Here is a 26,555-nt window from a genome sequence, read left to right as displayed (position 1 = left end):
TCCTGTGTATGTCAGTCTGGAGGAGGGTTAGGGGGTAGGACTCAGTAGAAGTCCTCTGTGTGTCCACATCTGGAGGAGGGTTAGGGGGTAGGACTCAGTAGAAGTCCCGTGTGTCAGTCTGGAGGAGGGTTAGGGGGTAGGACTCAGCAGAAGTCCTGTGTGTGCAAGCCTGGAGGAGGGTTAGGGGGTAGAACTCAGTAGAAGTCCTGTGTGTCAGTCTGGAGGAGGGTTAGGGGGTAGGACTCAGCAGAAGTCCTGTGTGTGTCAGCCTGGAGGAGGGTTAGGGTGTAGGACTAAGTAGAAGTCCTGTGTGTGTCATTTTGGTGGAGGGTTAGGGGGTAGGACTCAGCAGAAGTCCTGTGTGTGTCAGTGTGGAGGAGGGTTAAGGGGTAGGACTCAGTAGAAGTCCTGTGTGTGTCAGCCTGGAGGAGGGTTAGGGGGTAGGACTCAGCAGAAGTCCTGTGTGTGTCCATCTGGAGGAGGGTCAGGGGGTAGGACTCAGTAGAAGTCCTGTGTGTGTCAGCCTGGAGGAGGGTTAGGGGGTAGGACTCAGCAGAAGTCCTGTGTGTGTCCATCTGGAGGAGGGTTAGGGGGTAGGACTCAGTAGAAGTCCTGTGTGTGTCAGCCTGGAGGAGGGTTAGGGGGTAGGACTCAGTAGAAGTCCTGTTTGTCAGTCTGGAGGAGGGTTAGGGGGTAGGACTCAGCAGAAGTCCTGTTTGTGTCAGTGTGGAGGAGGGTTAGGTGGTAGGACTCAGCAGAAGTCCTGTGTGTCAGTCTGGAGGAGGGTTAGGGGGTAGGACTCAGTAGAAGTCCTGTGTGTCTGCCTGGAGGAGGGTTAGGGGGTAGGACTCAGTAGAAGTCCTGTGTGTCAGTCTGGAGGAGGGTTAGGGGGTAGGACTCAGCAGAAGTCCTGTGTGTGTCAGCCTGGAGGAGGGTTAGGGGGTAGGACTCAGTAGAAGTCCTGTGTGTGTTAGTCTGGAGGAGGGTTAGGGGGTAGGACTCAGTAGAAGTCCTGTGTGTCATCCTGGAGGAGGGTTAGGCTGTAGGACTCAGAAGAAGTCCTGTGTTTGTCAGCCTGGAGGAGGGTTAGGGTGTAGGACTCAGCAGAAGTCCTGTGTGTCCATCTGGAGGAGGGTTAGGGGGTAGGACTCAGCAGAAGTCCTGTGTGTGTCCATCTGGAGGGGGTTAGGGGGTAGGACTCAGTAGAAGTCCTGTGTGTGTCCATCTGGAGGAGGGTTAGGGGGTAGGACTCAGTAGAAGTCCTGTGTGTGTCCATCTGGAGGGGGTTAGGGGGTAGGACTCAGTAGAAGTCCTGTGTGTGTCAGCCTGGAGGAGGGTTAGGGTGTAGGACTCAGCAGAAGTCCTGTGTGTGTCCATCTGGAGGAGGGTTAGGGGGTAGGACTCAGCAGAAGTCCTGTGTGTGTTAGTCTGGAGGAAGATTAGGGGGTAGGACTCAGTAGAAGTCCTGTGTGTGTCAGCCTGGAGGAGGGTTAGGGGGTAGGACTCAGCAGAAGTCCTGTGTGTGTCAGTCTGGAGGAGGGTTAGGGGGTAGGACTCAGCAGAAGTCCTGTGTGTGTTAGTCTGGAGGAGGGTTAGGGGGTAGGCCTCAGCAGAAGTCCTGTCTGTGTCAGCCTGGAGGAGGGTTAGGGGGTAGGATTCAGTAGAAGTCCTGTGTGTCCATCTGGAGGAGGATTAGGGGGTAGGACTCAGTAGAAGTCCTTTGTGTGTCAGTCTGGAGGAGGGTTAGGGGGTAGGACTCAGTAGAAGTCCTCTGTGTCCATCTGGAGGAGGGTTAGGGGGTAGGACTCAGTAGAAGTCCTGTGTGTGTCCATCTGGAGGAGGGTTAGGGGGTAGGACTCAGCAGAAGTCCTGTGTGTTTTAGTCTGGGCGAGGGTTACGGGGTAAGACTCAGCAGAAGTCCTGTGTGTGTTAGTCTGGAGGAAGGTTAGGGGGTAGGACTCAGTAGAAGTCCTGTGTGTCCATCTGGAGGAGGGTTAGGGGGTAGGACTTAGCAGAAGTCCTGTGTGTGTCAGACTAGAGGGGATTTAGGGGTAGGACTCAGCAGAAGTCCTGTGTGTGTTAGTCTGGAGGAGGGTTAGGGGGTAGGACTCAGCAGAAGTCCTGTTTGTGTCTGTCTGGAGGAGGGTTAGGGGGTAGAACTCAGTAGAAGTCCTGTGTGTGTCAGCCTGGAGGAGGGTTAGGCTGTAGGACTCAGCAGAAGTCCTGTGTGTGTCAGCCTGGAGGAGGGTTAGGGTGTAGGACTCAGCAGAAGTCCTGTGTGTCCATCTGGAGGAGGGTTAGGGGGTAGGACTCAGCAGAAGTCCTGTGTGTGTCCATCTGGAGGGGGTTAGGGGGTAGGACTCAGTAGAAGTCCTGTGTGTGTCAGCCTGGAGGAGGGTTAGGGTGTAGGACTCAGCAGAAGTCCTGTGTGTGTCCATCTGGAGGAGGGTTAGGGGGTAGGACTCAGCAGAAGTCCTGTGTGTGTTAGTCTGGAGGAAGGTTAGGGGGTAGGACTCAGTAGAAGTCCTGTGTGTGTCAGCCTGGAGGAGGGTTAGGGGGTAGGACTCAGCAGAAGTCCTGTGTGTGTCCATCTGGAGGAGGGTTAGGGGGTAGGACTCAGCAGAAGTCCTGTGTGTGTCTATCTGGAGGAGGGTTAGGGGGTAGGACTCAGCAGAAGTCCTGTGTGTGTCCATCTGGAGGAGGGTTAGGGGGTAGGACTCAGTAGAAGTCCTGTGTGTGTCAGCCTGGAGGAGGATTAGGGGGTAGCACTCAGTAGAAGTCTTGTGTGTGTCAGCCTGGAGGAGGGTTAGGGGGTAGGACTCAGCAGAAGTCCTGTGTGTGTCCATCTGGAGGAGGGTTAGGGGGTAGGACTCAGCAGAAGTCCTGTGTGTGTTAGTCTGGAGGAAGGTTAGGGGGTAGGACTCAGTAGAAGTCCTGTGTGTGTCAGCCTGGAGGAGGGTTAGGGGGTAGGACTCAGTAGAAGTCCTTTGTGTGTCAGCCTGGAGGAGGGTTAGGGGGTAGGACTCAGTAGAAGTCCTGTGTGTGTCAGCCTGGAGGAGGGTTACGGGTAGGACTCAGCAGAAGTCCTGTGTGTGTCAGTCTGGAGGAGGGTTAGGGGGTAGGACTCAGCAGAAGTCCCGTGTGTCAGTCTGGAGGAGGGTTAGGGGGTAGGACTCAGTAGAAGTCCTGTGTGTCCATCTGGAGGAGGGTTAGGGGGTAGGACTTAGCAGAAGTCCTGTGTGTGTCAGACTAGAGGAGATTTAGGGGGTAGGACTCAGCAGAAGTCCTGTGTGTGTTAGTCTGGAGGAGGGTTAGGGGGTAGGACTCAGCAGAAGTCCTGTGTGTGTCTGTCTGGAGGAGGGTTAGGGGGTAGAACTCAGTAGAAGTCCTGTGTGTGTCAGCCTGGAGGAGGGTTAGGGTGTAGGACTCAGCAGAAGTCCTGTGTGTCAGCCTGGAGGAGGGTTAGGGGGTAGGACTCAGCAGAAGTCCTGTGTGTGTCCATCTGGAGGAGGGTTAGGGGGTAGGACTCAGCAGAAGTCCTGTGTGTGTCTATCTGGAGGAGGGTTAGGGGGTAGGACTCAGCAGAAGTCCTGTGTGTGTCCATCTGGAGGAGGGTTAGGGGGTAGGACTCAGTAGAAGTCCTGTGTGTGTCAGCCTGGAGGAGGATTAGGGGGTAGCACTCAGTAGAAGTCTTGTGTGTGTCAGCCAGGAGGAGGGTTAGGGGGTAGGACTCAGCAGAAGTCCTGTGTGTGTCCATCTGGAGGAGGGTTAGGGGGTAGGACTCAGCAGAAGTCCTGTGTGTGTTAGTCTGGAGGAAGGTTAAGGGGTAGGACTCAGTAGAAGTCCTGTGTGTGTCAGCCTGGAGGAGGGTTAGGGGGTAGGACTCAGCAGAAGTCCTGTGTGTGTCCATCTGGAGGAGGGTTAGGGGGTAGGACTCAGTAGAAGTCCTTTGTGTGTCAGCCTGGAGGAGGGTTAGGGGGTAGGACTCAGTAGAAGTCCTGTGTGTGTCAGCCTGGAGGAGGGTTACGGGTAGGACTCAGCAGAAGTCCTGTGTGTGTCAGTCTGGAGGAGGGTTAGGGGGTAGGACTCAGCAGAAGTCCCGTGTGTCAGTCTGGAGGAGGGTTAGGGGGTAGGACTCAGTAGAAGTCCTGTGTGTCCATCTGGAGGAGGGTTAGGGGGTAGGACTTAGCAGAAGTCCTGTGTGTGTCAGACTAGAGGAGATTTAGGGGGTAGGACTCAGCAGAAGTCCTGTGTGTGTTAGTCTGGAGGAGGGTTAGGGGGTAGGACTCAGCAGAAGTCCTGTGTGTGTCTGTCTGGAGGAGGGTTAGGGGGTAGAACTCATTAGAAGTCCTGTTTGTGTCAGCCTGGAGGAGGGTTAGGCTGTAGGACTCAGCAGAAGTCCTGTGTGTGTCAGCCTGGAGGAGGGTTAGGGTGTAGCACTCAGCAGAAGTCCTGTGTGTCCATCTGGAGGAGGGTTAGGGGGTAGGACTCAGCAGAAGTCCTGTGTGTGTCCATCTGGAGGGGGTTAGGGGGTAGGACTCAGTAGAAGTCCTGTGTGTGTCAGCCTGGAGGAGGGTTAGGGTGTAGGACTCAGCAGAAGTCCTGTGTGTGTCCATCTGGAGGAGGGTTAGGGGGTAGGACTCAGCAGAAGTTCTGTGTGTGTTAGTTTGGAGGAAGGTTAGGGGGTAGGACTCAGTAGAAGTCCTGTGTGTGTCAGCCTGGAGGAGGGTTAGGGGGTAGGACTCAGCAGAAGTCCTGTGTGTGTCCATCTGGAGGAGGGTTAGGGGGTAGGACTCAGCAGAAGTCCTGTGTGTGTCTATCTGGAGGAGGGTTAGGGGGTAGGACTCAGCAGAAGTCCTGTGTGTGTCCATCTGGAGGAGGGTTAGGGGGTAGAACTCAGTAGAAGTCCTGTGTGTGTCAGCCTGGAGGAGGATTAGGGGGTAGGACTCAGCAGAAGTCCTGTGTGTGTCCATCTGGAGGAGGGTTAGGGGGTAGAACTCAGTAGAAGTCCTGTGTGTGTCAGCCTGGAGGAGGATTAGGGGGTCGGACTCAGCAGAAGTCCTGTGTGTGTCAGTCGGGAGGATATTTAGGGGGTAGGACTCAGCAGAAGTCCTGTGTGTGTCAGTCTGGAGGAGGGTTGGGGTGTAGGACTCAGTAGAAGTCCTGTCTGTGTCAGTCTGGAGGAGGGTTTGGGGGTAGGACTCAGTAGAAGTCCTCTGTGTGTCCACATCTGGAGGAGGGTTAGGGGGTAGGACTCAGTAGAAGTCCTGTGTGTGTCAGTCTGGAGGAGGGTTAGGGGTAGGACTCAGTAGAAGTCCTCTGTGTGTCCACATCTGGAGGAGGGTTAGGGGGTAGGACTCAGTAGAAGTCCCGTGTGTCAGTCTGGAGGAGGGTTAGGGGGTAGGACTCAGCAGAAGTCCTGTGTGTGCAAGCCTGGAGGAGGGTTAGGGGGTAGAACTCAGTAGAAGTCCTGTGTGTCAGTCTGGAGGAGGGTTAGGGGGTAGGACTCAGCAGAAGTCCTGTGTGTGTCAGCCTGGAGGAGGGTTAGGGGGTAGGACTCAGTAGAAGTCCTGTGTGTGTCATTTTGGTGGAGGGTTAGGGGGTAGGACTCAGCAGAAGTCCTGTGTGTGTCAGTGTGGAGGAGGGTTAAGGGGTAGGACTCAGTAGAAGTCCTGTGTGTGTCAGCCTGGAGGAGGGTTAGGGGGTAGGACTCAGTAGAAGTCCTGTGTGTGTCCATCTGGAGGAGGGTCAGGGGGTAGGACTCAGTAGAAGTCCTGTGTGTGTCAGCCTGGAGGAGGGTTAGGGGGTAGGACTCAGCAGAAGTCCTGTGTGTGTCCATCTGGAGGAGGGTTAGGGGGTAGGACTCAGTAGAAGTCCTGTGTGTGTCAGCCTGGAGGAGGGTTAGGGGGTAGGACTCAGTAGAAGTCCTGTGTGTCAGCCTGGAGGAGGGTTAGGAGGTAGGACTCAGTAGAAGTCCTGTGTGTCAGTCTGGAGGAGGGTTAGGTGGTAGGACTCAGCAGAAGTCCTGTGTGTCAGTCTGGAGGAGGGTTAGGGGGTAGGACTCAGTGGAAGTCCTGTGTGTCTGCCTGGAGGAGGGTTAGGGGGTAGGACTCAGTAGAAGTCCTGTGTGTCAGTCTGGAGGAGGGTTAGGGGGTAGGACTCAGCAGAAGTCCTGTGTGTGTCAGCCTGGAGGAGGGTTAGGGGGTAGGACTCAGTAGGAGTCCTGTGTGTGTCAGCCTGGAGGAGGGTTAGGGGGTAGGACTCAGTAGAAGTCCTGTGTGTGTCAGCCTGGAGGAGGGTTAGGGGGTAGGACTCAGCAGAAGTCCTGTGTGTGTCCATCTGGAGGAGGGTTAGGGGGTAGGACTCAGCAGAAGTCCTGTGTGTGTCTATCTGGAGGAGGGTTAGGGGGTAGGACTCAGCAGAAGTCCTGTGTGTGTCCATCTGGAGGAGGGTTAGGGGGTAGGACTCAGTAGAAGTCCTGTGTGTGTCAGCCTGGAGGAGGATTAGGGGGTAGCACTCAGTAGAAGTCTTGTGTGTGTCAGCCTGGAGGAGGGTTAGGGGGTAGGACTCAGCAGAAGTCCTGTGTGTGTCCATCTGGAGGAGGGTTAGGGGGTAGGACTCAGCAGAAGTCCTGTGTGTGTTAGTCTGGAGGAAGGTTAGGGGGTAGGACTCAGTAGAAGTCCTGTGTGTGTCAGCCTGGAGGAGGGTTAGGGGGTAGGACTCAGCAGAAGTCCTGTGTGTGTCTGTCTGGAGGAGGGTTAGGGGGTAGGACTCAGTAGAAGTCCTGTGTGTGTCAGCCTGGAGGAGGGTTAGGGTGTAGGACTCAGCAGAAGTCCTGTGTGTGTCCATCTGGAGGAGGGTTAGGGGGTAGGACTCAGCAGAAGTCCTGTGTGTGTTAGTCTGGAGGAAGGTTAGGGGGTAGGACTCAGTAGAAGTCCTGTGTGTGTCAGCCTGGAGGAGGGTTAGGGGGTAGGACTCAGCAGAAGTCCTGTGTGTGTCCATCTGGAGAAGGGTTAGGGGGTAGGACTCAGTAGAAGTCCTTTGTGTGTCAGTCTGGAGGAGGGTTAGGGGGTAGGACTCAGCAGAAGTCCCGTGTGTCAGTCTGGAGGAGGGTTAGGGGGTAGGACTCAGTAGAAGTCCTGTGTGTCCATCTGGAGGAGGGTTAGGGGGTAGGACTTAGCAGAAGTCCTGTGTGTGTCAGACTAGAGGAGATTTAGGGGGTAGGACTCAGCAGAAGTCCTGTGTGTGTTAGTCTGGAGGAGGGTTAGGGGGTAGGACTCAGCAGAAGTCCTGTGTGTGTCTGTCTGGAGGAGGGTTAGGGGGTAGAACTCAGTAGAAGTCCTGTGTGTGTCAGCCTGGAGGAGGGTTAGGCTGTAGGACTCAGCAGAAGTCCTGTGTGTGTCAGCCTGGAGGAGGGTTAGGGTGTAGCACTCAGCAGAAGTCCTGTGTGTCCATCTGGAGGAGGGTTAGGGGGTAGGACTCAGCAGAAGTCCTGTGTGTGTCCATCTGGAGGGGGTTAGGGGGTAGGACTCAGTAGAAGTCCTGTGTGTGTCAGCCTGGAGGAGGGTTAGGGTGTAGGACTCAGCAGAAGTCCTGTGTGTGTCCATCTGGAGGAGGGTTAGGGGGTAGGACTCAGCAGAAGTTCTGTGTGTGTTAGTTTGGAGGAAGGTTAGGGGGTAGGACTCAGTAGAAGTCCTGTGTGTGTCAGCCTGGAGGAGGGTTAGGGGGTAGGACTCAGCAGAAGTCCTGTGTGTGTCCATCTGGAGGAGGGTTAGGGGGTAGGACTCAGCAGAAGTCCTGTGTGTGTCTATCTGGAGGAGGGTTAGGGGGTAGGACTCAGCAGAAGTCCTGTGTGTGTCCATCTGGAGGAGGGTTAGGGGGTAGAACTCAGTAGAAGTCCTGTGTGTGTCAGCCTGGAGGAGGATTAGGGGGTAGGACTCAGCAGAAGTCCTGTGTGTGTCCATCTGGAGGAGGGTTAGGGGGTAGAACTCAGTAGAAGTCCTGTGTGTGTCAGCCTGGAGGAGGATTAGGGGGTAGGACTCAGCAGAAGTCCTGTGTGTGTCAGTCGGGAGGATATTTAGGGGGTAGGACTCAGCAGAAGTCCTGTGTGTGTCAGTCTGGAGGAGGGTTGGGGTGTAGGACTCAGTAGAAGTCCTGTCTGTGTCAGTCTGGAGGAGGGTTTGGGGGTAGGACTCAGTAGAAGTCCTCTGTGTGTCCACATCTGGAGGAGGGTTAGGGGGTAGGACTCAGTAGAAGTCCTGTGTGTGTCAGTCTGGAGGAGGGTTAGGGGTAGGACTCAGTAGAAGTCCTCTGTGTGTCCACATCTGGAGGAGGGTTAGGGGGTAGGACTCAGTAGAAGTCCCGTGTGTCAGTCTGGAGGAGGGTTAGGGGGTAGGACTCAGCAGAAGTCCTGTGTGTGCAAGCCTGGAGGAGGGTTAGGGGGTAGAACTCAGTAGAAGTCCTGTGTGTCAGTCTGGAGGAGGGTTAGGGGGTAGGACTCAGCAGAAGTCCTGTGTGTGTCAGCCTGGAGGAGGGTTAGGGGGTAGGACTCAGTAGAAGTCCTGTGTGTGTCATTTTGGTGGAGGGTTAGGGGGTAGGACTCAGCAGAAGTCCTGTGTGTGTCAGTGTGGAGGAGGGTTAAGGGGTAGGACTCAGTAGAAGTCCTGTGTGTGTCAGCCTGGAGGAGGGTTAGGGGGTAGGACTCAGTAGAAGTCCTGTGTGTGTCCATCTGGAGGAGGGTCAGGGGGTAGGACTCAGTAGAAGTCCTGTGTGTGTCAGCCTGGAGGAGGGTTAGGGGGTAGGACTCAGCAGAAGTCCTGTGTGTGTCCATCTGGAGGAGGGTTAGGGGGTAGGACTCAGTAGAAGTCCTGTGTGTGTCAGCCTGGAGGAGGGTTAGGGGGTAGGACTCAGTAGAAGTCCTGTGTGTCAGCCTGGAGGAGGGTTAGGAGGTAGGACTCAGTAGAAGTCCTGTGTGTCAGTCTGGAGGAGGGTTAGGTGGTAGGACTCAGCAGAAGTCCTGTGTGTCAGTCTGGAGGAGGGTTAGGGGGTAGGACTCAGTAGAAGTCCTGTGTGTCTGCCTGGAGGAGGGTTAGGGGGTAGGACTCAGTAGAAGTCCTGTGTGTCAGTCTGGAGGAGGGTTAGGGGGTAGGACTCAGCAGAAGTCCTGTGTGTGTCAGCCTGGAGGAGGGTTAGGGGGTAGGACTCAGTAGGAGTCCTGTGTGTGTCAGCCTGGAGGAGGGTTAGGGGGTAGGACTCAGTAGAAGTCCTGTGTGTGTCAGCCTGGAGGAGGGTTAGGGGGTAGGACTCAGCAGAAGTCCTGTGTGTGTCCATCTGGAGGAGGGTTAGGGGGTAGGACTCAGCAGAAGTCCTGTGTGTGTCTATCTGGAGGAGGGTTAGGGGGTAGGACTCAGCAGAAGTCCTGTGTGTGTCCATCTGGAGGAGGGTTAGGGGGTAGGACTCAGTAGAAGTCCTGTGTGTGTCAGCCTGGAGGAGGATTAGGGGGTAGCACTCAGTAGAAGTCTTGTGTGTGTCAGCCTGGAGGAGGGTTAGGGGGTAGGACTCAGCAGAAGTCCTGTGTGTGTCCATCTGGAGGAGGGTTAGGGGGTAGGACTCAGCAGAAGTCCTGTGTGTGTTAGTCTGGAGGAAGGTTAGGGGGTAGGACTCAGTAGAAGTCCTGTGTGTGTCAGCCTGGAGGAGGGTTAGGGGGTAGGACTCAGCAGAAGTCCTGTGTGTGTCCATCTGGAGGAGGGTTAGGGGGTAGGACTCAGTAGAAGTCCTTTGTGTGTCAGCCTGGAGGAGGGTTAGGGGGTAGGACTCAGTAGAAGTCCTGTGTGTGTCAGCCTGGAGGAGGGTTACGGGTAGGACTCAGCAGAAGTCCTGTGTGTGTCAGTCTGGAGGAGGGTTAGGGGGTAGGACTCAGCAGAAGTCCCGTGTGTCAGTCTGGAGGAGGGTTAGGGGGTAGGACTCAGTAGAAGTCCTGTGTGTCCATCTGGAGGAGGGTTAGGGGGTAGGACTTAGCAGAAGTCCTGTGTGTGTCAGACTAGAGGAGATTTAGGGGGTAGGACTCAGCAGAAGTCCTGTGTGTGTTAGTCTGGAGGAGGGTTAGGGGGTAGGACTCAGCAGAAGTCCTGTGTGTGTCTGTCTGGAGGAGGGTTAGGGGGTAGAACTCAGTAGAAGTCCTGTGTGTGTCAGCCTGGAGGAGGGTTAGGCTGTAGGACTCAGCAGAAGTCCTGTGTGTGTCAGCCTGGAGGAGGGTTAGGGTGTAGGACTCAGCAGAAGTCCTGTGTGTCCATCTGGAGGAGGGTTAGGGGGTAGGACTCAGCAGAAGTCCTGTGTGTGTCCATCTGGAGGGGGTTAGGGGGTAGGACTCAGTAGAAGTCCTGTGTGTGTCAGCCTGGAGGAGGGTTAGGGTGTAGGACTCAGCAGAAGTCCTGTGTGTGTCCATCTGGAGGAGGGTTAGGGGGTAGGACTCAGCAGAAGTTCTGTGTGTGTTAGTTTGGAGGAAGGTTAGGGGGTAGGACTCAGTAGAAGTCCTGTGTGTGTCAGCCTGGAGGAGGGTTAGGGGGTAGGACTCAGCAGAAGTCCTGTATGTGTCCATCTGGAGGAGGGTTAGGGGGTAGGACTCAGCAGAAGTCCTGTGTGTGTCTATCTGGAGGAGGGTTAGGGGGTAGGACTCAGCAGAAGTCCTGTGTGTGTCCATCTGGAGGAGGGTTAGGGGGTAGAACTCAGTAGAAGTCCTGTGTGTGTCAGCCTGGAGGAGGATTAGGGGGTAGGACTCAGCAGAAGTCCTGTGTGTGTCCATCTGGAGGAGGGTTAGGGGGTAGAACTCAGTAGAAGTCCTGTGTGTGTCAGCCTGGAGGAGGATTAGGGGGTAGGACTCAGCAGAAGTCCTGTGTGTGTCAGTCGGGAGGATATTTAGGGGGTAGGACTCAGCAGAAGTCCTGTGTGTGTCAGTCTGGAGGAGGGTTGGGGTGTAGGACTCAGTAGAAGTCCTGTCTGTGTCAGTCTGGAGGAGGGTTTGGGGGTAGGACTCAGTAGAAGTCCTCTGTGTGTCCACATCTGGAGGAGGGTTAGGGGGTAGGACTCAGTAGAAGTCCTGTGTGTGTCAGTCTGGAGGAGGGTTAGGGGTAGGACTCAGTAGAAGTCCTCTGTGTGTCCACATCTGGAGGAGGGTTAGGGGGTAGGACTCAGTAGAAGTCCCGTGTGTCAGTCTGGAGGAGGGTTAGGGGGTAGGACTCAGCAGAAGTCCTGTGTGTGCAAGCCTGGAGGAGGGTTAGGGGGTAGAACTCAGTAGAAGTCCTGTGTGTCAGTCTGGAGGAGGGTTAGGGGGTAGGACTCAGCAGAAGTCCTGTGTGTGTCAGCCTGGAGGAGGGTTAGGGGGTAGGACTCAGTAGAAGTCCTGTGTGTGTCATTTTGGTGGAGGGTTAGGGGGTAGGACTCAGCAGAAGTCCTGTGTGTGTCAGTGTGGAGGAGGGTTAAGGGGTAGGACTCAGTAGAAGTCCTGTGTGTGTCAGCCTGGAGGAGGGTTAGGGGGTAGGACTCAGTAGAAGTCCTGTGTGTGTCCATCTGGAGGAGGGTCAGGGGGTAGGACTCAGTAGAAGTCCTGTGTGTGTCAGCCTGGAGGAGGGTTAGGGGGTAGGACTCAGCAGAAGTCCTGTGTGTGTCCATCTGGAGGAGGGTTAGGGGGTAGGACTCAGTAGAAGTCCTGTGTGTGTCAGCCTGGAGGAGGGTTAGGGGGTAGGACTCAGTAGAAGTCCTGTGTGTCAGCCTGGAGGAGGGTTAGGAGGTAGGACTCAGTAGAAGTCCTGTGTGTCAGTCTGGAGGAGGGTTAGGTGGTAGGACTCAGCAGAAGTCCTGTGTGTCAGTCTGGAGGAGGGTTAGGGGGTAGGACTCAGCAGAAGTCCTGTGTGTGCAAGCCTGGAGGAGGGTTAGGGGGTAGAACTCAGTAGAAGTCCTGTGTGTCAGTCTGGAGGAGGGTTAGGGGGTAGGACTCAGCAGAAGTCCTGTGTGTGTCAGCCTGGAGGAGGGTTAGGGGGTAGGACTCAGTAGAAGTCCTGTGTGTGTCATTTTGGTGGAGGGTTAGGGGGTAGGACTCAGCAGAAGTCCTGTGTGTGTCAGTGTGGAGGAGGGTTAAGGGGTAGGACTCAGTAGAAGTCCTGTGTGTGTCAGCCTGGAGGAGGGTTAGGGGGTAGGACTCAGTAGAAGTCCTGTGTGTGTCCATCTGGAGGAGGGTCAGGGGGTAGGACTCAGTAGAAGTCCTGTGTGTGTCAGCCTGGAGGAGGGTTAGGGGGTAGGACTCAGCAGAAGTCCTGTGTGTGTCCATCTGGAGGAGGGTTAGGGGGTAGGACTCAGTAGAAGTCCTGTGTGTGTCAGCCTGGAGGAGGGTTAGGGGGTAGGACTCAGTAGAAGTCCTGTGTGTCAGCCTGGAGGAGGGTTAGGAGGTAGGACTCAGTAGAAGTCCTGTGTGTCAGTCTGGAGGAGGGTTAGGTGGTAGGACTCAGCAGAAGTCCTGTGTGTCAGTCTGGAGGAGGGTTAGGGGGTAGGACTCAGTAGAAGACCTGTGTGTCTGCCTGGAGGAGGGTTAGGGGGTAGGACTCAGTAGAAGTCCTGTGTGTCAGTCTGGAGGAGGGTTAGGGGGTAGGACTCAGCAGAAGTCCTGTGTGTGTCAGCCTGGAGGAGGGTTAGGGGGTAGGACTCAGTAGAAGTCCTGTGTGTGTCAGCCTGGAGGAGGGTTAGGGGGTAGGACTCAGTAGAAGTCCTGTGTGTGTTAGTCTGGAGGAGGGTTAGGGGGTAGGACTCAGTAGAAGTCCTGTGTGTGTCATCCTGGAGGAGGGTTAGGCTGTAGGACTCAGAAGAAGTCCTGTGTTTGTCAGCCTGGAGGAGGGTTAGGGTGTAGGACTCAGCAGAAGTCCTGTGTGTCCATCTGGAGGAGGGTTAGGGGGTAGGACTCAGCAGAAGTCCTGTGTGTGTCCATCTGGAGGAGGGTTAAGGGGTAGGACTCAGCAGAAGTCCTGTGTGTGTTAGTCTGGAGGAGGGTTAGGGGGTAGGACTCAGCAGAAGTCTCGTGTGTGTCCATCTGGAGGAGGGTTAGGGGGTAGGACTCAGCAGAAGTCCTGTGTGTGTGAGACTAGAGGAGATTTAGGGGGTAGGACTCAGCAGAAGTCCTGTGTGTGTGTCAGACTAGAGGATATTTAGGGGGTAGGACTCAGCAGAAGTCCTGTGTGTGTCAGTCTGGAGGAGGGTTAGTGTGTAGGACTCAGTAGAAGTCCTATGTGTGTCAGTCTGGAGGAGGGTTTGGGGGTAGGACTCAGTAGAAGTCCTCTGTGTGTCCACATCTGGAGGAGGGTTAGGGGGTAAGACTCAGTAGAAGTCCTGTGTATGTCAGTCTGGAGGAGGGTTAGGGGGTAGGACTCAGTAGAAGTCCTCTGTGTGTCCACATCTGGAGGAGGGTTAGGGGGTAGGACTCAGTAGAAGTCCCGTGTGTCAGTCTGGAGGAGGGTTAGGGGGTAGGACTCAGCAGAAGTCCTGTGTGTGCAAGTCTGGAGGAGGGTTAGGGGGTAGAACTCAGTAGAAGTCCTGTGTGTCAGTCTGGAGGAGGGTTAGGGGGTAGGACTCAGCAGAAGTCCTTTGTGTGTCAGCCTGGAGGAGGGTTAGGGTGTAGGACTCAGTAGAAGTCCTGTGTGTGTCATTTTGGTGGAGGGTTAGGGGGTAGGACTCAGCAGAAGTCCTGTGTGTGTCAGTGTGGAGGAGGGTTAAGGGGTAGGACTCAGTAGAAGTCCTGTGTGTGTCAGCCTGGAGGAGGGTTAGGGGGTAGGACTCAGTAGAAGTCCTGTGTGTGTCCATCTGGAGGAGGGTCAGGGGGTAGGACTCAGTAGAAGTCCTGTGTGTGTCAGCCTGGAGGAGGGTTAGGGGGTAGGACTCAGCAGAAGTCCTGTGTGTGTCCATCTGGAGGAGGGTTAGGGGGTAGGACTCAGTAGAAGTCCTGTGTGTGTCAGCCTGGAGGAGGGTTAGGGGGTAGGACTCAGTAGAAGTCCTGTGTGTCAGCCTGGAGGAGGGTTAGGAGGTAGGACTCAGTAGAAGTCCTGTGTGTCAGTCTGGAGGAGGGTTAGGGGGTAGGACTCAGCAGAAGTCCTGTTTGTGTCAGTGTGGAGGAGGGTTAGGTGGTAGGACTCAGCAGAAGTCCTGTGTGTCAGTCTGGAGGGGGGTTAGGGGGTAGGACTCAGTAGAAGTCCTGTGTGTCTGCCTGGAGGAGGGTTAGGGGGTAGGACTCAGTAGAAGTCCTGTGTGTCAGTCTGGAGGAGGGTTAGGGGGTAGGACTCAGCAGAAGTCCTGTGTGTGTCAGCCTGGAGGAGGGTTAGGGGGTAGGACTCAGTAGAAGTCCTGTGTGTGTTAGTCTGGAGGAGGGCTAGGGGGTAGGACTCAGTAGAAGTCTTGTGTGTGTCATCCTGGAGGAGGGTTAGGCTGTAGGACTCAGAAGAAGTCCTGTGTTTGTCAGCCTGGAGGAGGGTTAGGGTGTAGGACTCAGCAGAAGTCCTGTGTGTCCATCTGGAGGAGGGTTAGGGGGTAGGACTCAGCAGAAGTCCTGTGTGTGTCCATTTGGAGGGGATTAGGGGGTAGGACTCAGTAGAAGTCCTGTGTGTGTCCATCTGGAGGAGGGTTAGGGGGTAGGACTCAGTAGAAGTCCTGTGTGTGTCCATCTGGAGGGGGTTAGGGGGTAGGACTCAGTAGAAGTCCTGTGTGTGTCAGCCTGGAGGAGGGTTAGGGTGTAGGACTCAGCAGAAGTCCTGTGTGTGTCCATCTGGAGGAGGGTTAGGGGGTAGGACTCAGCAGAAGTCCTGTGTGTGTTAGTCTGGAGGAAGATTAGGGGGTAGGACTCAGTAGAAGTCCTGTGTGTGTCAGCCTGGAGGAGGGTTAGGGGGTAGGACTCAGCAGAAGTCCTGTGTGTGTCAGTCTGGAGGAGGGTTAGGGGGTAGGACTCAGCAGAAGTCCTGTGTGTGTCAGTCTGGAGGAGGGTTAGGGGGTAGGCCTCAGCAGAAGTCCTGTCTGTGTCAGCCTGGAGGAGGGTTAGGGGGTAGGACTCAGTAGAAGTCCTGTGTGTCCATCTGGAGGAGGATTAGGGGGTAGGACTCAGTAGAAGTCCTTTGTGTGTCAGTCTGGAGGAGGGTTAGGGGGTAGGACTCAGTAGAAGTCCTCTGTGTCCATCTGGAGGAGGGTTAGGGGGTAGGACTCAGTAGAAGTCCTGTGTGTGTCCATCTGGAGGAGGGTTAGGGGGTAGGACTCAGCAGAAGTCCTGTGTGTTTTAGTCTGGGGGAGGGTTACGGGGTAAGACTCAGCAGAAGTCCTGTGTGTGTTAGTCTGGAGGAAGGTTAGGGGGTAGGACTCAGTAGAAGTCCTGTGTGTCCATCTGGAGGAGGGTTAGGGGTAGGACTTAGCAGAAGTCCTGTGTGTGTCAGACTAGAGGGGATTTAGGGGGTAGGACTCAGCAGAAGTCCTGTGTGTGTTAGTCTGGAGGAGGGTTAGGGGGTAGGACTCAGCAGAAGTCCTGTGTGTGTCTGTCTGGAGGAGGGTTAGGGGGTAGAACTCAGTAGAAGTCCTGTGTGTGTCAGCCTGGAGGAGGGTTAGGCTGTAGGACTCAGCAGAAGTCCTGTGTGTGTCAGCCTGGAGGAGGGTTAGGGGGTAGGACTCAGCAGAAGCCCTGTGTGTCCATCTGGAGGAGGGTTAGGGGGTAGGACTCAGCAGAAGTCCTGTGTGTGTCCATCTGGAGGGGGTTAGGGGGTAGGACTCAGTAGAAGTCCTGTGTGTGTCAGCCTGGAGGAGGGTTAGGGTGTAGGACTCAGCAGAAGTCCTGTGTGTGTCCATCTGGAGGAGGGTTAGGGGGTAGGACTCAGCAGAAGTCCTGTGTGTGTTAGTCTGGAGGAAGGTTAGGGGGTAGGACTCAGTAGAAGTCCTGTGTGTGTCAGCCTGGAGGAGGGTTAGGGGGTAGGACTCAGCAGAAGTCCTGTGTGTGTCCATCTGGAGGAGGGTTAGGGGGTAGGACTCAGCAGAAGTCCTGTGTGTGTCTATCTGGAGGAGGGTTAGGGGGTAGGACTCAGCAGAAGTCCTGTGTGTGTCCATCTGGAGGAGGGTTAGGGGGTAGGACTCAGTAGAAGTCCTGTGTGTGTCAGCCTGGAGGAGGATTAGGGGGTAGCACTCAGTAGAAGTCCTGTGTGTGTCAGCCTGGAGGAGGGTTAGGGGGTAGGACTCAGCAGAAGTCCTGTGTGTGTCCATCTGGAGGAGGGTTAGGGGGTAGGACTCAGTAGAAGTCCTGTGTGTGTCAGCCTGGAGGAGGGTTAGGGGGTAGGACTCAGTAGAAGTCCTGTGTGTCAGCCTGGAGGAGGGTTAGGAGGTAGGACTCAGTAGAAGTCCTGTGTGTCAGTCTGGAGGAGGGTTAGGTGGTAGGACTCAGCAGAAGTCCTGTGTGTCAGTCTGGAGGAGGGTTAGGGGGTAGGACTCAGCAGAAGTCCTGTGTGTGCAAGCCTGGAGGAGGGTTAGGGGGTAGAACTCAGTAGAAGTCCTGTGTGTCAGTCTGGAGGAGGGTTAGGGGGTAGGACTCAGCAGAAGTCCTGTGTGTGTCAGCCTGGAGGAGGGTTAGGGGGTAGGACTCAGTAGAAGTCCTGTTTGTGTCATTTTGGTGGAGGGTTAGGGGGTAGGACTCAGCAGAAGTCCTGTGTGTGTCAGTGTGGAGGAGGGTTAAGGGGTAGGACTCAGTAGAAGTCCTGTGTGTGTCAGCCTGGAGGAGGGTTAGGGGGTAGGACTCAGTAGAAGTCCTGTGTGTGTCCATCTGGAGGAGGGTCAGGGGGTAGGACTCAGTAGAAGTCCTGTGTGTGTCAGCCTGGAGGAGGGTTAGGGGGTAGGACTCAGCAGAAGTCCTGTGTGTGTCCATCTGGAGGAGGGTTAGGGGGTAGGACTCAGTAGAAGTCCTGTGTGTGTCAGCCTGGAGGAGGGTTAGGGGGTAGGACTCAGTAGAAGTCCTGTGTGTCAGCCTGGAGGAGGGTTAGGAGGTAGGACTCAGTAGAAGTCCTGTGTGTCAGTCTGGAGGAGGGTTAGGTGGTAGGACTCAGCAGAAGTCCTGTGTGTCAGTCTGGAGGAGGGTTAGGGGGTAGGACTCAGTAGAAGACCTGTGTGTCTGCCTGGAGGAGGGTTAGGGGGTAGGACTCAGTAGAAGTCCTGTGTGTCAGTCTGGAGGAGGGTTAGGGGGTAGGACTCAGCAGAAGTCCTGTGTGTGTCAGCCTGGAGGAGGGTTAGGGGGTAGGACTCAGTAGAAGTCCTGTGTGTGTCAGCCTGGAGGAGGGTTAGGGGGTAGGACTCAGTAGAAGTCCTGTGTGTGTTAGTCTGGAGGAGGGTTAGGGGGTAGGACTCAGTAGAAGTCCTGTGTGTGTCATCCTGGAGGAGGGTTAGGCTGTAGGACTCAGAAGAAGTCCTGTGTTTGTCAGCCTGGAGGAGGGTTAGGGTGTAGGACTCAGCAGAAGTCCTGTGTGTCCATCTGGAGGAGGGTTAGGGGGTAGGACTCAGCAGAAGTCCTGTGTGTGTCCATCTGGAGGAGGGTTAAGGGGTAGGACTCAGCAGAAGTCCTGTGTGTGTTAGTCTGGAGGAGGGTTAGGGGGTAGGACTCAGCAGAAGTCTCGTGTGTGTCCATCTGGAGGAGGGTTAGGGGGTAGGACTCAGCAGAAGTCCTGTGTGTGTGAGACTAGAGGAGATTTAGGGGGTAGGACTCAGCAGAAGTCCTGTGTGTGTGTCAGACTAGAGGATATTTAGGGGGTAGGACTCAGCAGAAGTCCTGTGTGTGTCAGTCTGGAGGAGGGTTAGTGTGTAGGACTCAGTAGAAGTCCTATGTGTGTCAGTCTGGAGGAGGGTTTGGGGGTAGGACTCAGTAGAAGTCCTCTGTGTGTCCACATCTGGAGGAGGGTTAGGGGGTAGGACTCAGTAGAAGTCCTGTGTATGTCAGTCTGGAGGAGGGTTAGGGGGTAGGACTCAGTAGAAGTCCTCTGTGTGTCCACATCTGGAGGAGGGTTAGGGGGTAGGACTCAGTAGAAGTCCCGTGTGTCAGTCTGGAGGAGGGTTAGGGGGTAGGACTCAGCAGAAGTCCTGTGTGTGCAAGTCTGGAGGAGGGTTAGGGGGTAGAACTCAGTAGAAGTCCTGTGTGTCAGTCTGGAGGAGGGTTAGGGGGTAGGACTCAGCAGAAGTCCTGTGTGTGTCAGCCTGGAGGAGGGTTAGGGTGTAGGACTCAGTAGAAGTCCTGTGTGTCATTTTGGTGGAGGGTTAGGGGGTAGGACTCAGCAGAAGTCCTGTGTGTGTCAGTGTGGAGGAGGGTTAAGGGGTAGGACTCAGTAGAAGTCCTGTGTGTGTCAGCCTGGAGGAGGGTTAGGGGGTAGGACTCAGTAGAAGTCCTATGTGTGTCCATCTGGAGGAGGGTCAGGGGGTAGGACTCAGTAGAAGTCCTGTGTGTGTCAGCCTGGAGGAGGGTTAGGGGGTAGGACTCAGCAGAAGTCCTGTGTGTGTCCATCTGGAGGAGGGTTAGGGGGTAGGACTCAGTAGAAGTCCTGTGTGTGTCAGCCTGGAGGAGGGTTAGGGGGTAGGACTCAGTAGAAGTCCTGTGTGTCAGCCTGGAGGAGGGTTAGGAGGTAGGACTCAGTAGAAGTCCTGTGTGTCAGTCTGGAGGAGGGTTAGGGGGTAGGACTCAGCAGAAGTCCTGTTTGTGTCAGTGTGGAGGAGGGTTAGGTGGTAGGACTCAGCAGAAGTCCTGTGTGTCAGTCTGGAGGGGGGTTAGGGGGTAGGACTCAGTAGAAGTCCTGTGTGTCTGCCTGGAGGAGGGTTAGGGGGTAGGACTCAGTAGAAGTCCTGTGTGTCAGTCTGGAGGAGGGTTAGGGGGTAGGACTCAGCAGAAGTCCTGTGTGTGTCAGCCTGGAGGAGGGTTAGGGGGTAGGACTCAGTAGAAGTCCTGTGTGTGTTAGTCTGGAGGAGGGCTAGGGGGTAGGACTCAGTAGAAGTCTTGTGTGTGTCATCCTGGAGGAGGGTTAGGCTGTAGGACTCAGAAGAAGTCCTGTGTTTGTCAGCCTGGAGGAGGGTTAGGGTGTAGGACTCAGCAGAAGTCCTGTGTGTCCATCTGGAGGAGGGTTAGGGGGTAGGACTCAGCAGAAGTCCTGTGTGTGTCCATTTGGAGGGGATTAGGGGGTAGGACTCAGTAGAAGTCCTGTGTGTGTCCATCTGGAGGAGGGTTAGGGGGTAGGACTCAGTAGAAGTCCTGTGTGTGTCCATCTGGAGGGGGTTAGGGGGTAGGACTCAGTAGAAGTCCTGTGTGTGTCAGCCTGGAGGAGGGTTAGGGTGTAGGACTCAGCAGAAGTCCTGTGTGTGTCCATCTGGAGGAGGGTTAGGGGGTAGGACTCAGCAGAAGTCCTGTGTGTGTTAGTCTGGAGGAAGATTAGGGGGTAGGACTCAGTAGAAGTCCTGTGTGTGTCAGCCTGGAGGAGGGTTAGGGGGTAGGACTCAGCAGAAGTCCTGTGTGTGTCAGTCTGGAGGAGGGTTAGGGGGTAGGACTCAGCAGAAGTCCTGTGTGTGTCAGTCTGGAGGAGGGTTAGGGGGTAGGCCTCAGCAGAAGTCCTGTCTGTGTCAGCCTGGAGGAGGGTTAGGGGGTAGGACTCAGTAGAAGTCCTGTGTGTCCATCTGGAGGAGGATTAGGGGGTAGGACTCAGTAGAAGTCCTTTGTGTGTCAGTCTGGAGGAGGGTTAGGGGGTAGGACTCAGTAGAAGTCCTCTGTGTCCATCTGGAGGAGGGTTAGGGGGTAGGACTCAGTAGAAGTCCTGTGTGTGTCCATCTGGAGGAGGGTTAGGGGGTAGGACTCAGCAGAAGTCCTGTGTGTTTTAGTCTGGGGGAGGGTTACGGGGTAAGACTCAGCAGAAGTCCTGTGTGTGTTAGTCTGGAGGAAGGTTAGGGGGTAGGACTCAGTAGAAGTCCTGTGTGTCCATCTGGAGGAGGGTTAGGGGTAGGACTTAGCAGAAGTCCTGTGTGTGTCAGACTAGAGGGGATTTAGGGGGTAGGACTCAGCAGAAGTCCTGTGTGTGTTAGTCTGGAGGAGGGTTAGGGGGTAGGACTCAGCAGAAGTCCTGTGTGTGTCTGTCTGGAGGAGGGTTAGGGGGTAGAACTCAGTAGAAGTCCTGTGTGTGTCAGCCTGGAGGAGGGTTAGGCTGTAGGACTCAGCAGAAGTCCTGTGTGTGTCAGCCTGGAGGAGGGTTAGGGGGTAGGACTCAGCAGAAGCCCTGTGTGTCCATCTGGAGGAGGGTTAGGGGGTAGGACTCAGCAGAAGTCCTGTGTGTGTCCATCTGGAGGGGGTTAGGGGGTAGGACTCAGTAGAAGTCCTGTGTGTGTCAGCCTGGAGGAGGGTTAGGGTGTAGGACTCAGCAGAAGTCCTGTGTGTGTCCATCTGGAGGAGGGTTAGGGGGTAGGACTCAGCAGAAGTCCTGTGTGTGTTAGTCTGGAGGAAGGTTAGGGGGTAGGACTCAGTAGAAGTCCTGTGTGTGTCAGCCTGGAGGAGGGTTAGGGGGTAGGACTCAGCAGAAGTCCTGTGTGTGTCCATCTGGAGGAGGGTTAGGGGGTAGGACTCAGCAGAAGTCCTGTGTGTGTCTATCTGGAGGAGGGTTAGGGGGTAGGACTCAGCAGAAGTCCTGTGTGTGTCCATCTGGAGGAGGGTTAGGGGGTAGGACTCAGTAGAAGTCCTGTGTGTGTCAGCCTGGAGGAGGATTAGGGGGTAGCACTCAGTAGAAGTCTTGTGTGTGTCAGCCTGGAGGAGGGTTAGGGGGTAGGACTCAGCAGAAGTCCTGTGTGTGTCAGTCGGGAGGAGGGTTAGGAGGTAGGACTCAGCAGAAGTCCTGTTTGTGTCAGTCGGGAGGAGGGTTAGGGGGTAGGACTCAGCAGATGTCCTGTGTGTGTCCATCTGGAGGAGGGTTAAGGGGTAGGACTCAGCAGAAGTCCTGTGTGTGTTAGTCTGGAGGAGGGTTAGGGGGTAGGACTCAGCAGAAGTCTCGTGTGTGTCCATCTGGAGGAGGGTTAGGGGGTAGGACTCAGCAGAAGTCCTGTGTGTGTGAGACTAGAGGAGATTTAGGGGGTAGGACTCAGCAGAAGTCCTGTGTGTGTCAGACTAGAGGATATTTAGGGGGTAGGACTCAGCAGAAGTCCTGTGTGTGTCAGTCTGGAGGAGGGTTAGGGTGTAGGACTCAGTAGAAGTCCTGTGTGTGTCAGTCTGGAGGAGGGTTTGGGGGTAGGACTCAGTAGAAGTCCTCTGTGTGTCCACATCTGGAGGAGGGTTAGGGGGTAGGACTCAGTAGAAGTCCCGTGTGTCAGTCTGGAGGAGGGTTAGGGAGTAGAACTCAGTAGAAGTCCTGTGTGTGCAAGCCTGGAGGAGGGTTAGGGGGTAGAACTCAGTAGAAGTCCTGTGTGTCAGTCTGGAGGAGGGTTAGGGGGTAGGACTCAGCAGATGTCCTGTGTGTGTCAGCCTGGAGGAGGGTTAGGGGGTAGGACTCAGTAGAAGTCCTGTGTGTGTCATTTTGGTGGAGGGTTAGGGGGTAGGACTCAGCAGAAGTCCTGTGTGTGTCAGTGTGGAGGAGGGTTAAGGGGTAGGACTCAGTAGAAGTCCTGTGTGTGTCAGCCTGGAGGAGGGTTAGGGGGTAGGACTCAGCAGAAGTCCTGTGTGTGTCCATCTGGAGGAGGGTTAGGGGGTAGGACTCAGTAGAAGTCCTGTGTGTGTCAGCCTGGAGGAGGGCTAGGGGGTAGGACTCAGTAGAAGTCCTGTGTGTCAGCCTGGAGGAGGGTTAGGAGGTAGGACTCAGTAGAAGTCCTGTGTGTCAGTCTGGAGGAGGGTTAGGGGGTAGGACTCAGTAGAAGTCCTGTGTGTCTGCCTGGAGGAGGGTTAGGGGGTAGGACTCAGTAGAAGTCCTGTGTGTCAGTCTGGAGGAGGGTTAGGGGGTAGGACTCAGCAGAAGTCCTGTGTGTGTCAGCCTGGAGGAGGGTTAGGGGGTAGGACTCAGTAGAAGTCCTGTGTGTGTCAGCCTGGAGGAGGGTTAGGGGGTAGGACTCAGTAGAAGTCCTGTGTGTCAGCCTGGAGGAGGGTTAGGGGGTAGGACTCAGTAGAAGTCCTGTGTGTCAGTCTGGAGGAGGGTTAGGGGGTAGGACTCAGCAGAAGTCCTGTTTGTGTCAGTGTGGAGGAGGGTTAGGGGGTAGGACTCAGTAGAAGTCCTGTGTGTCAGTCTGGAGGAGGGTTAGGGGGTAGGTTATTTTCTTGTCATCTTGTGTCTTGTTAATTCTTAGTTTTATTTACTTATCAAATCAATTGAATTCAATTTTATTTGTGTAGCCCAATATCACAAATTACAAATGTGCCTCAGTGGGCTTAACAGCAACACAACATCCTGTCCTTAGACCCTCTCATGGGATAAGGAACAACTCCCTAAACCCCTTTAACAGGGAGAAACAATAGGAAGAAACCTCAGGGAGAGCAGCAGGGAGGAGCTCTCTCCCAAGACGGACAGCGTGCAATGGATGTTGTGTTCACGCAATTTACATAACACAACATTGAAAGAGGATGACAGAATTGTAATGGACACAACATTTATGAAGAACATGATGCACAGGATGCCAAGCAGTGTCCACATGCCAACGGAGCAGTCCAGGACCCAAGCCACGCGACCAGCATCATCTTGTAATAAAAGAGAAACTAGCACTTGAGAGTTTGTAATAGGACCCAATGTCCCCTCGGGGATGAATAAAGTATCCTGATTCTGATTCTGATTCTGAAATAAAATGAGTTCTGAGATTAATTTCATCATTTCTGACTTTTGGGTGTCTGGGTGGCGTGGCCGTCTATTCCGCTGCCTACCCACACGGGGATCACCTGTTCGAATCTCCGTGTTACTTCCGGGTTGGTTGGGAGTCCCTACAGACACAATTGGCCATGTCTGCAGGTGGGTATTTGTCCTGATCACTACACTAACGCCTCCCCTGGTCAGTTGGAGCACCTGTTCGGGGGGGAGGGAATGGGGAAATAGTGTGATCCTCCTATGCGGTACGTCCTCCTGGTGAAACTCCTCCATGTCAGGTGAAAAGAAGCGGCAGGTGACTCCACATATATGGGAGGAGGCATGTGGTAGTCTGCAGCCCTTCCCGGATCAGCAGAGGGGGTGGAGCAGCGACCGGGATGGCTCGGAAGAGTGGGGTAATTGGCCGGGTTATCCCACAATTGGGGAAGAAAAGGGGAAGAAAAATCCAAAAAAATATTAGAGGAAAAAAAAGAAAGAATTCCTGACTTTTTCCGGGCCCTGTGATGGCCTGGCGGCCTGTCCAGGGTGTCTCCCCGCCTGCCTCCCAGTGACTGCTGGGATAGGCTCTAGCATCCCCGCCACCCTGGGAGCAGGAGAAGCGGCTTGGATAATGGATGGATGGATGGATGGATGAGATTAGTGAGGTTTAGAGCAACTAAAGAGATTTAAGTGTGAGATCAAAGTGGTAATTCTGACTTTAATCTCATTTCATTTCTGATCCCAAGTCGTTTTTTTCATGCGGCCCCAATCCTCTTCCTGTGCTTCTGCATGTGGTTAGTCCAACTCAGCCACACCGAGGAATGTGCTCAAGCTGCACTCCTAGCACACAGAAGGGTAGAGGATAGAAGAGAAGAGATGAGACAAGAAAAGAGGAGAGCAAATCAGAGAGGACAGGAGAAAAAGGAGACAGGAGATGAGAGGAAAGGAAAGGAGGTGATTAAAGAATAGAGAGGAAAAGAGCAGAGGAAAGGGGAGAAAAGAGGGAAAGACAGCGAAGAGCAAAGGACATCCATCCATCCATTCTCCAAACAGTTTATCCTGCTCTCAGGGCCGTGGGGATGCTGGAGCCTATCCCAGCAGTCATTGGGAGGCAGGCGGGGAGACAGACCATCACAGGGACGACACACACACACACACACACACACACAATGTAGTACGGCTGATCCACCTGACCTCCATGTGTTTGGACTGTGGGAGGAAACCAGAGCCCCCGGAGGAAACCCACGCAGACACGGGGAGAACATGCAAACTCCACACAGAGGACTACCCGGGACCACCCCCAAGGTTGGACTACCCCGGGACTCGAACCCAGGACCTTCTTGCTGTGAGGCTACTGCACTAACCACTGCACCGCTACACCACTAACCACTGCACCACCGAGCAAAGGACAGAAAGGAAGAAAGGAGAAGAGAGGAGAGAGAGAAGAAAGGGAAATGAGAGGAAGAAAAAGAGGGAAGAGAGGGAGTAGACTGATGTAGACAAGTAAACCCACCTTTGTCTGATGTAAAAGCTCAGTTAAAAGCTGGCTGGTGAGGCCCTTCTTCTTCCTAAAGAGGTCTGTCAGGCTTGGAGAGAAACCGTCAAGCGCATCGAAGAAGTTCTCGGAGCTCTTCCTCACCACCCTGTTGAACTCGTAACAAACCTGAAACATCAAACATAGCAAGCCATGTTCAGCCCATGGTCAGGTGGCCCTATCTGTGAACCTCAACACTACATGATTTGGGTCACACAGCAGTAACTGCTCGCGGGTGGTCAAATATACCCATTTTCCAGTTGCATGTTGCATTTTCCTACTATGTGTATGTTTATGGTATGCATGGGTGTCTAACGTAATTCTGGGGGCTTAACAGAATCACCCAGGGCGAAACAAATGAGCAAATTCTTTATGTATACAACTTGAAGATATTAACATCACCTCGGATGCCAGTACCCCAAGTGGCTGTCCCGCCGCCTGCGTTGCAGGTACCCGAAGCAGCTGCCCGCCTCTGATACCGGTTCCCCGAGCGGTCCCGCTGCATCTGATGCCTGTACCCCGAGCGGTCCCGCCGCCTCCGATTCCGGTACCCTGAGCAGTCCCACCTACGACGCTGGCACCTTGAGCAGTCCAGCTTCTGTCCTGTCTACGTCGCCAGCTCCCCGAGCAACTGTCCTGTCCATGGCGCTGGCTTCCCGAGCGGCTTTCCTGTCTATGCCGCCAATCCCCCGAGCGGCTGACCCATCCATGTCACCAGTCTCTAAGTCATCCACCTGCCTGTCCGCTGGGGCAGCTCCGCCCTTCAGTCCTGCATCCTGGTTGCCCTCCAGATCAGTTGAATCCATCGGTCCAGTCTTTGAGCCATCTGCTTGAGATCTCTGGCCCCATTCATCCACTCTCGGATCACTTGGTCCTGGAGCCCTCCCCCAGACCCCTTTTGCCCACCCTGCTTGGTGCTCCTGGTCTGTTCATTTGGGAAGTCTGGAATCCGTCACTTGGGGGGTGTGTGTCCTGTCATGGCTGTGTGGTCTCGGTCATCAAGGCTCACCTGTCCACCATTACATGAATGGCTTGCGTTGTCTGTTCTTGCACCTGCGTTGCTCTCATGATCCTTCCATCTTTTTTCTGAACCTCTTATCCTGCTGCGAGGATCGCAGGGATGCTGGAGCCTATCCCAGTAGTAATTTGGCGGCAGGCGGGGAGACACCCTGGACAGGCCGCCAGACTATCACACAGAGCCGACATACACACACATACGCACATTCATACCTAGGGACAATTTAGTATGGCTGATTCACCTGACCTACATGTCTTTAGACTGTGGGAGGAAACCGGAGCACCCGGAGCAAACCCACGCAGACATGGGGAGAACATGCAAACTCCACACAGAGGACGACCTGGGATGACCCATCAAGGTTGGGCTACCCCGGGGCTCGAACCCAGGACCTTCTTGCTGTGAGGCGACTGCACTAACCACTGCGCCGTCCGCTCTCATGATCCTCATTTCCTTATTTGGCTTGCCATCTCTGTTGCTGGCCCTGCTTTACTCACCTGTTCCCTTTCCCTGATTGGCCTCCCAACAGTATATATTCCCCCAGGTTGCCCCGACTTTGTCTGATCGTCAGCTTGACTCTTGGTAACAGGATGCTGCATGCCTTGTCCCATACCTTCCGTGCTGTCTGTAACTTCTGTCCCTGTTTATGTGAGTTTGCTTGTGTTGATAAAACCTTGTTCTAGCCCAGTCTGTCTTTGCTGTCCTCATTTGGGTCCTCAACTCCTGCTTCCAGCACGACATTATTATCCATCAGCTAACACTTAATACATGTACTTATCATAAAGCGTTACCAAATATTCTTCTAACTCCTGTCTTTCAAATGTCTTCATCAAACGATTGAAGTATGGTCATTTTATACACAGATCCACAGGTTGAAATGCTGAATGAGACCATGTCAGAATTTCCCTTGTGTAGTTTTTCTGTAATGATGTGGTAACAAGATGCTTGTTTCACCTTGTTTTCATTGTGTCATAGCAACTCCATGGAAGTTTGCGATGCTGGCGCTATCCTTTGTCTGCCTCCTCGTGGGCTTCATGTTGCTTGGAATGGGCTCAATGGCTAGCAAGTATGGTTTCTCTTGGTGCCAGTTAAAATGTTCATGTCAAGATGTACAGTGTGAAGATATGCACCTTGAAATGTGTTGTGTATGTGTTCGTTTCTACAATAAATGTAATTGTTTTCT

The 26,555-nt window shown here is 54.5% G+C and overlaps 1 protein-coding gene across 1 annotated transcript in view; it reads left to right on the top strand.

The window, feature by feature from the left end:
- si:cabz01068815.1 (solute carrier family 51 subunit beta) overlaps positions 1 to 26,555 on the top strand; it is a 68,158-nt gene that overhangs the window by 35,951 nt on the left and 5,652 nt on the right. The window contains exon 5 of the mRNA XM_056278457.1: positions 26,348 to 26,438. Within this exon, the coding sequence (XP_056134432.1) occupies positions 26,348 to 26,438 (91 nt within the window). The remainder of the gene's footprint in view (positions 1 to 26,347; positions 26,439 to 26,555) is intronic.

This window comes from Lampris incognitus, chromosome 4 (assembly GCF_029633865.1).
Source record: "Lampris incognitus isolate fLamInc1 chromosome 4, fLamInc1.hap2, whole genome shotgun sequence".
Taxonomy (NCBI): Eukaryota; Metazoa; Chordata; class Actinopteri; order Lampriformes; family Lampridae; genus Lampris; species Lampris incognitus.
This window is presented reverse-complemented; position numbering and strand designations above follow the sequence as displayed.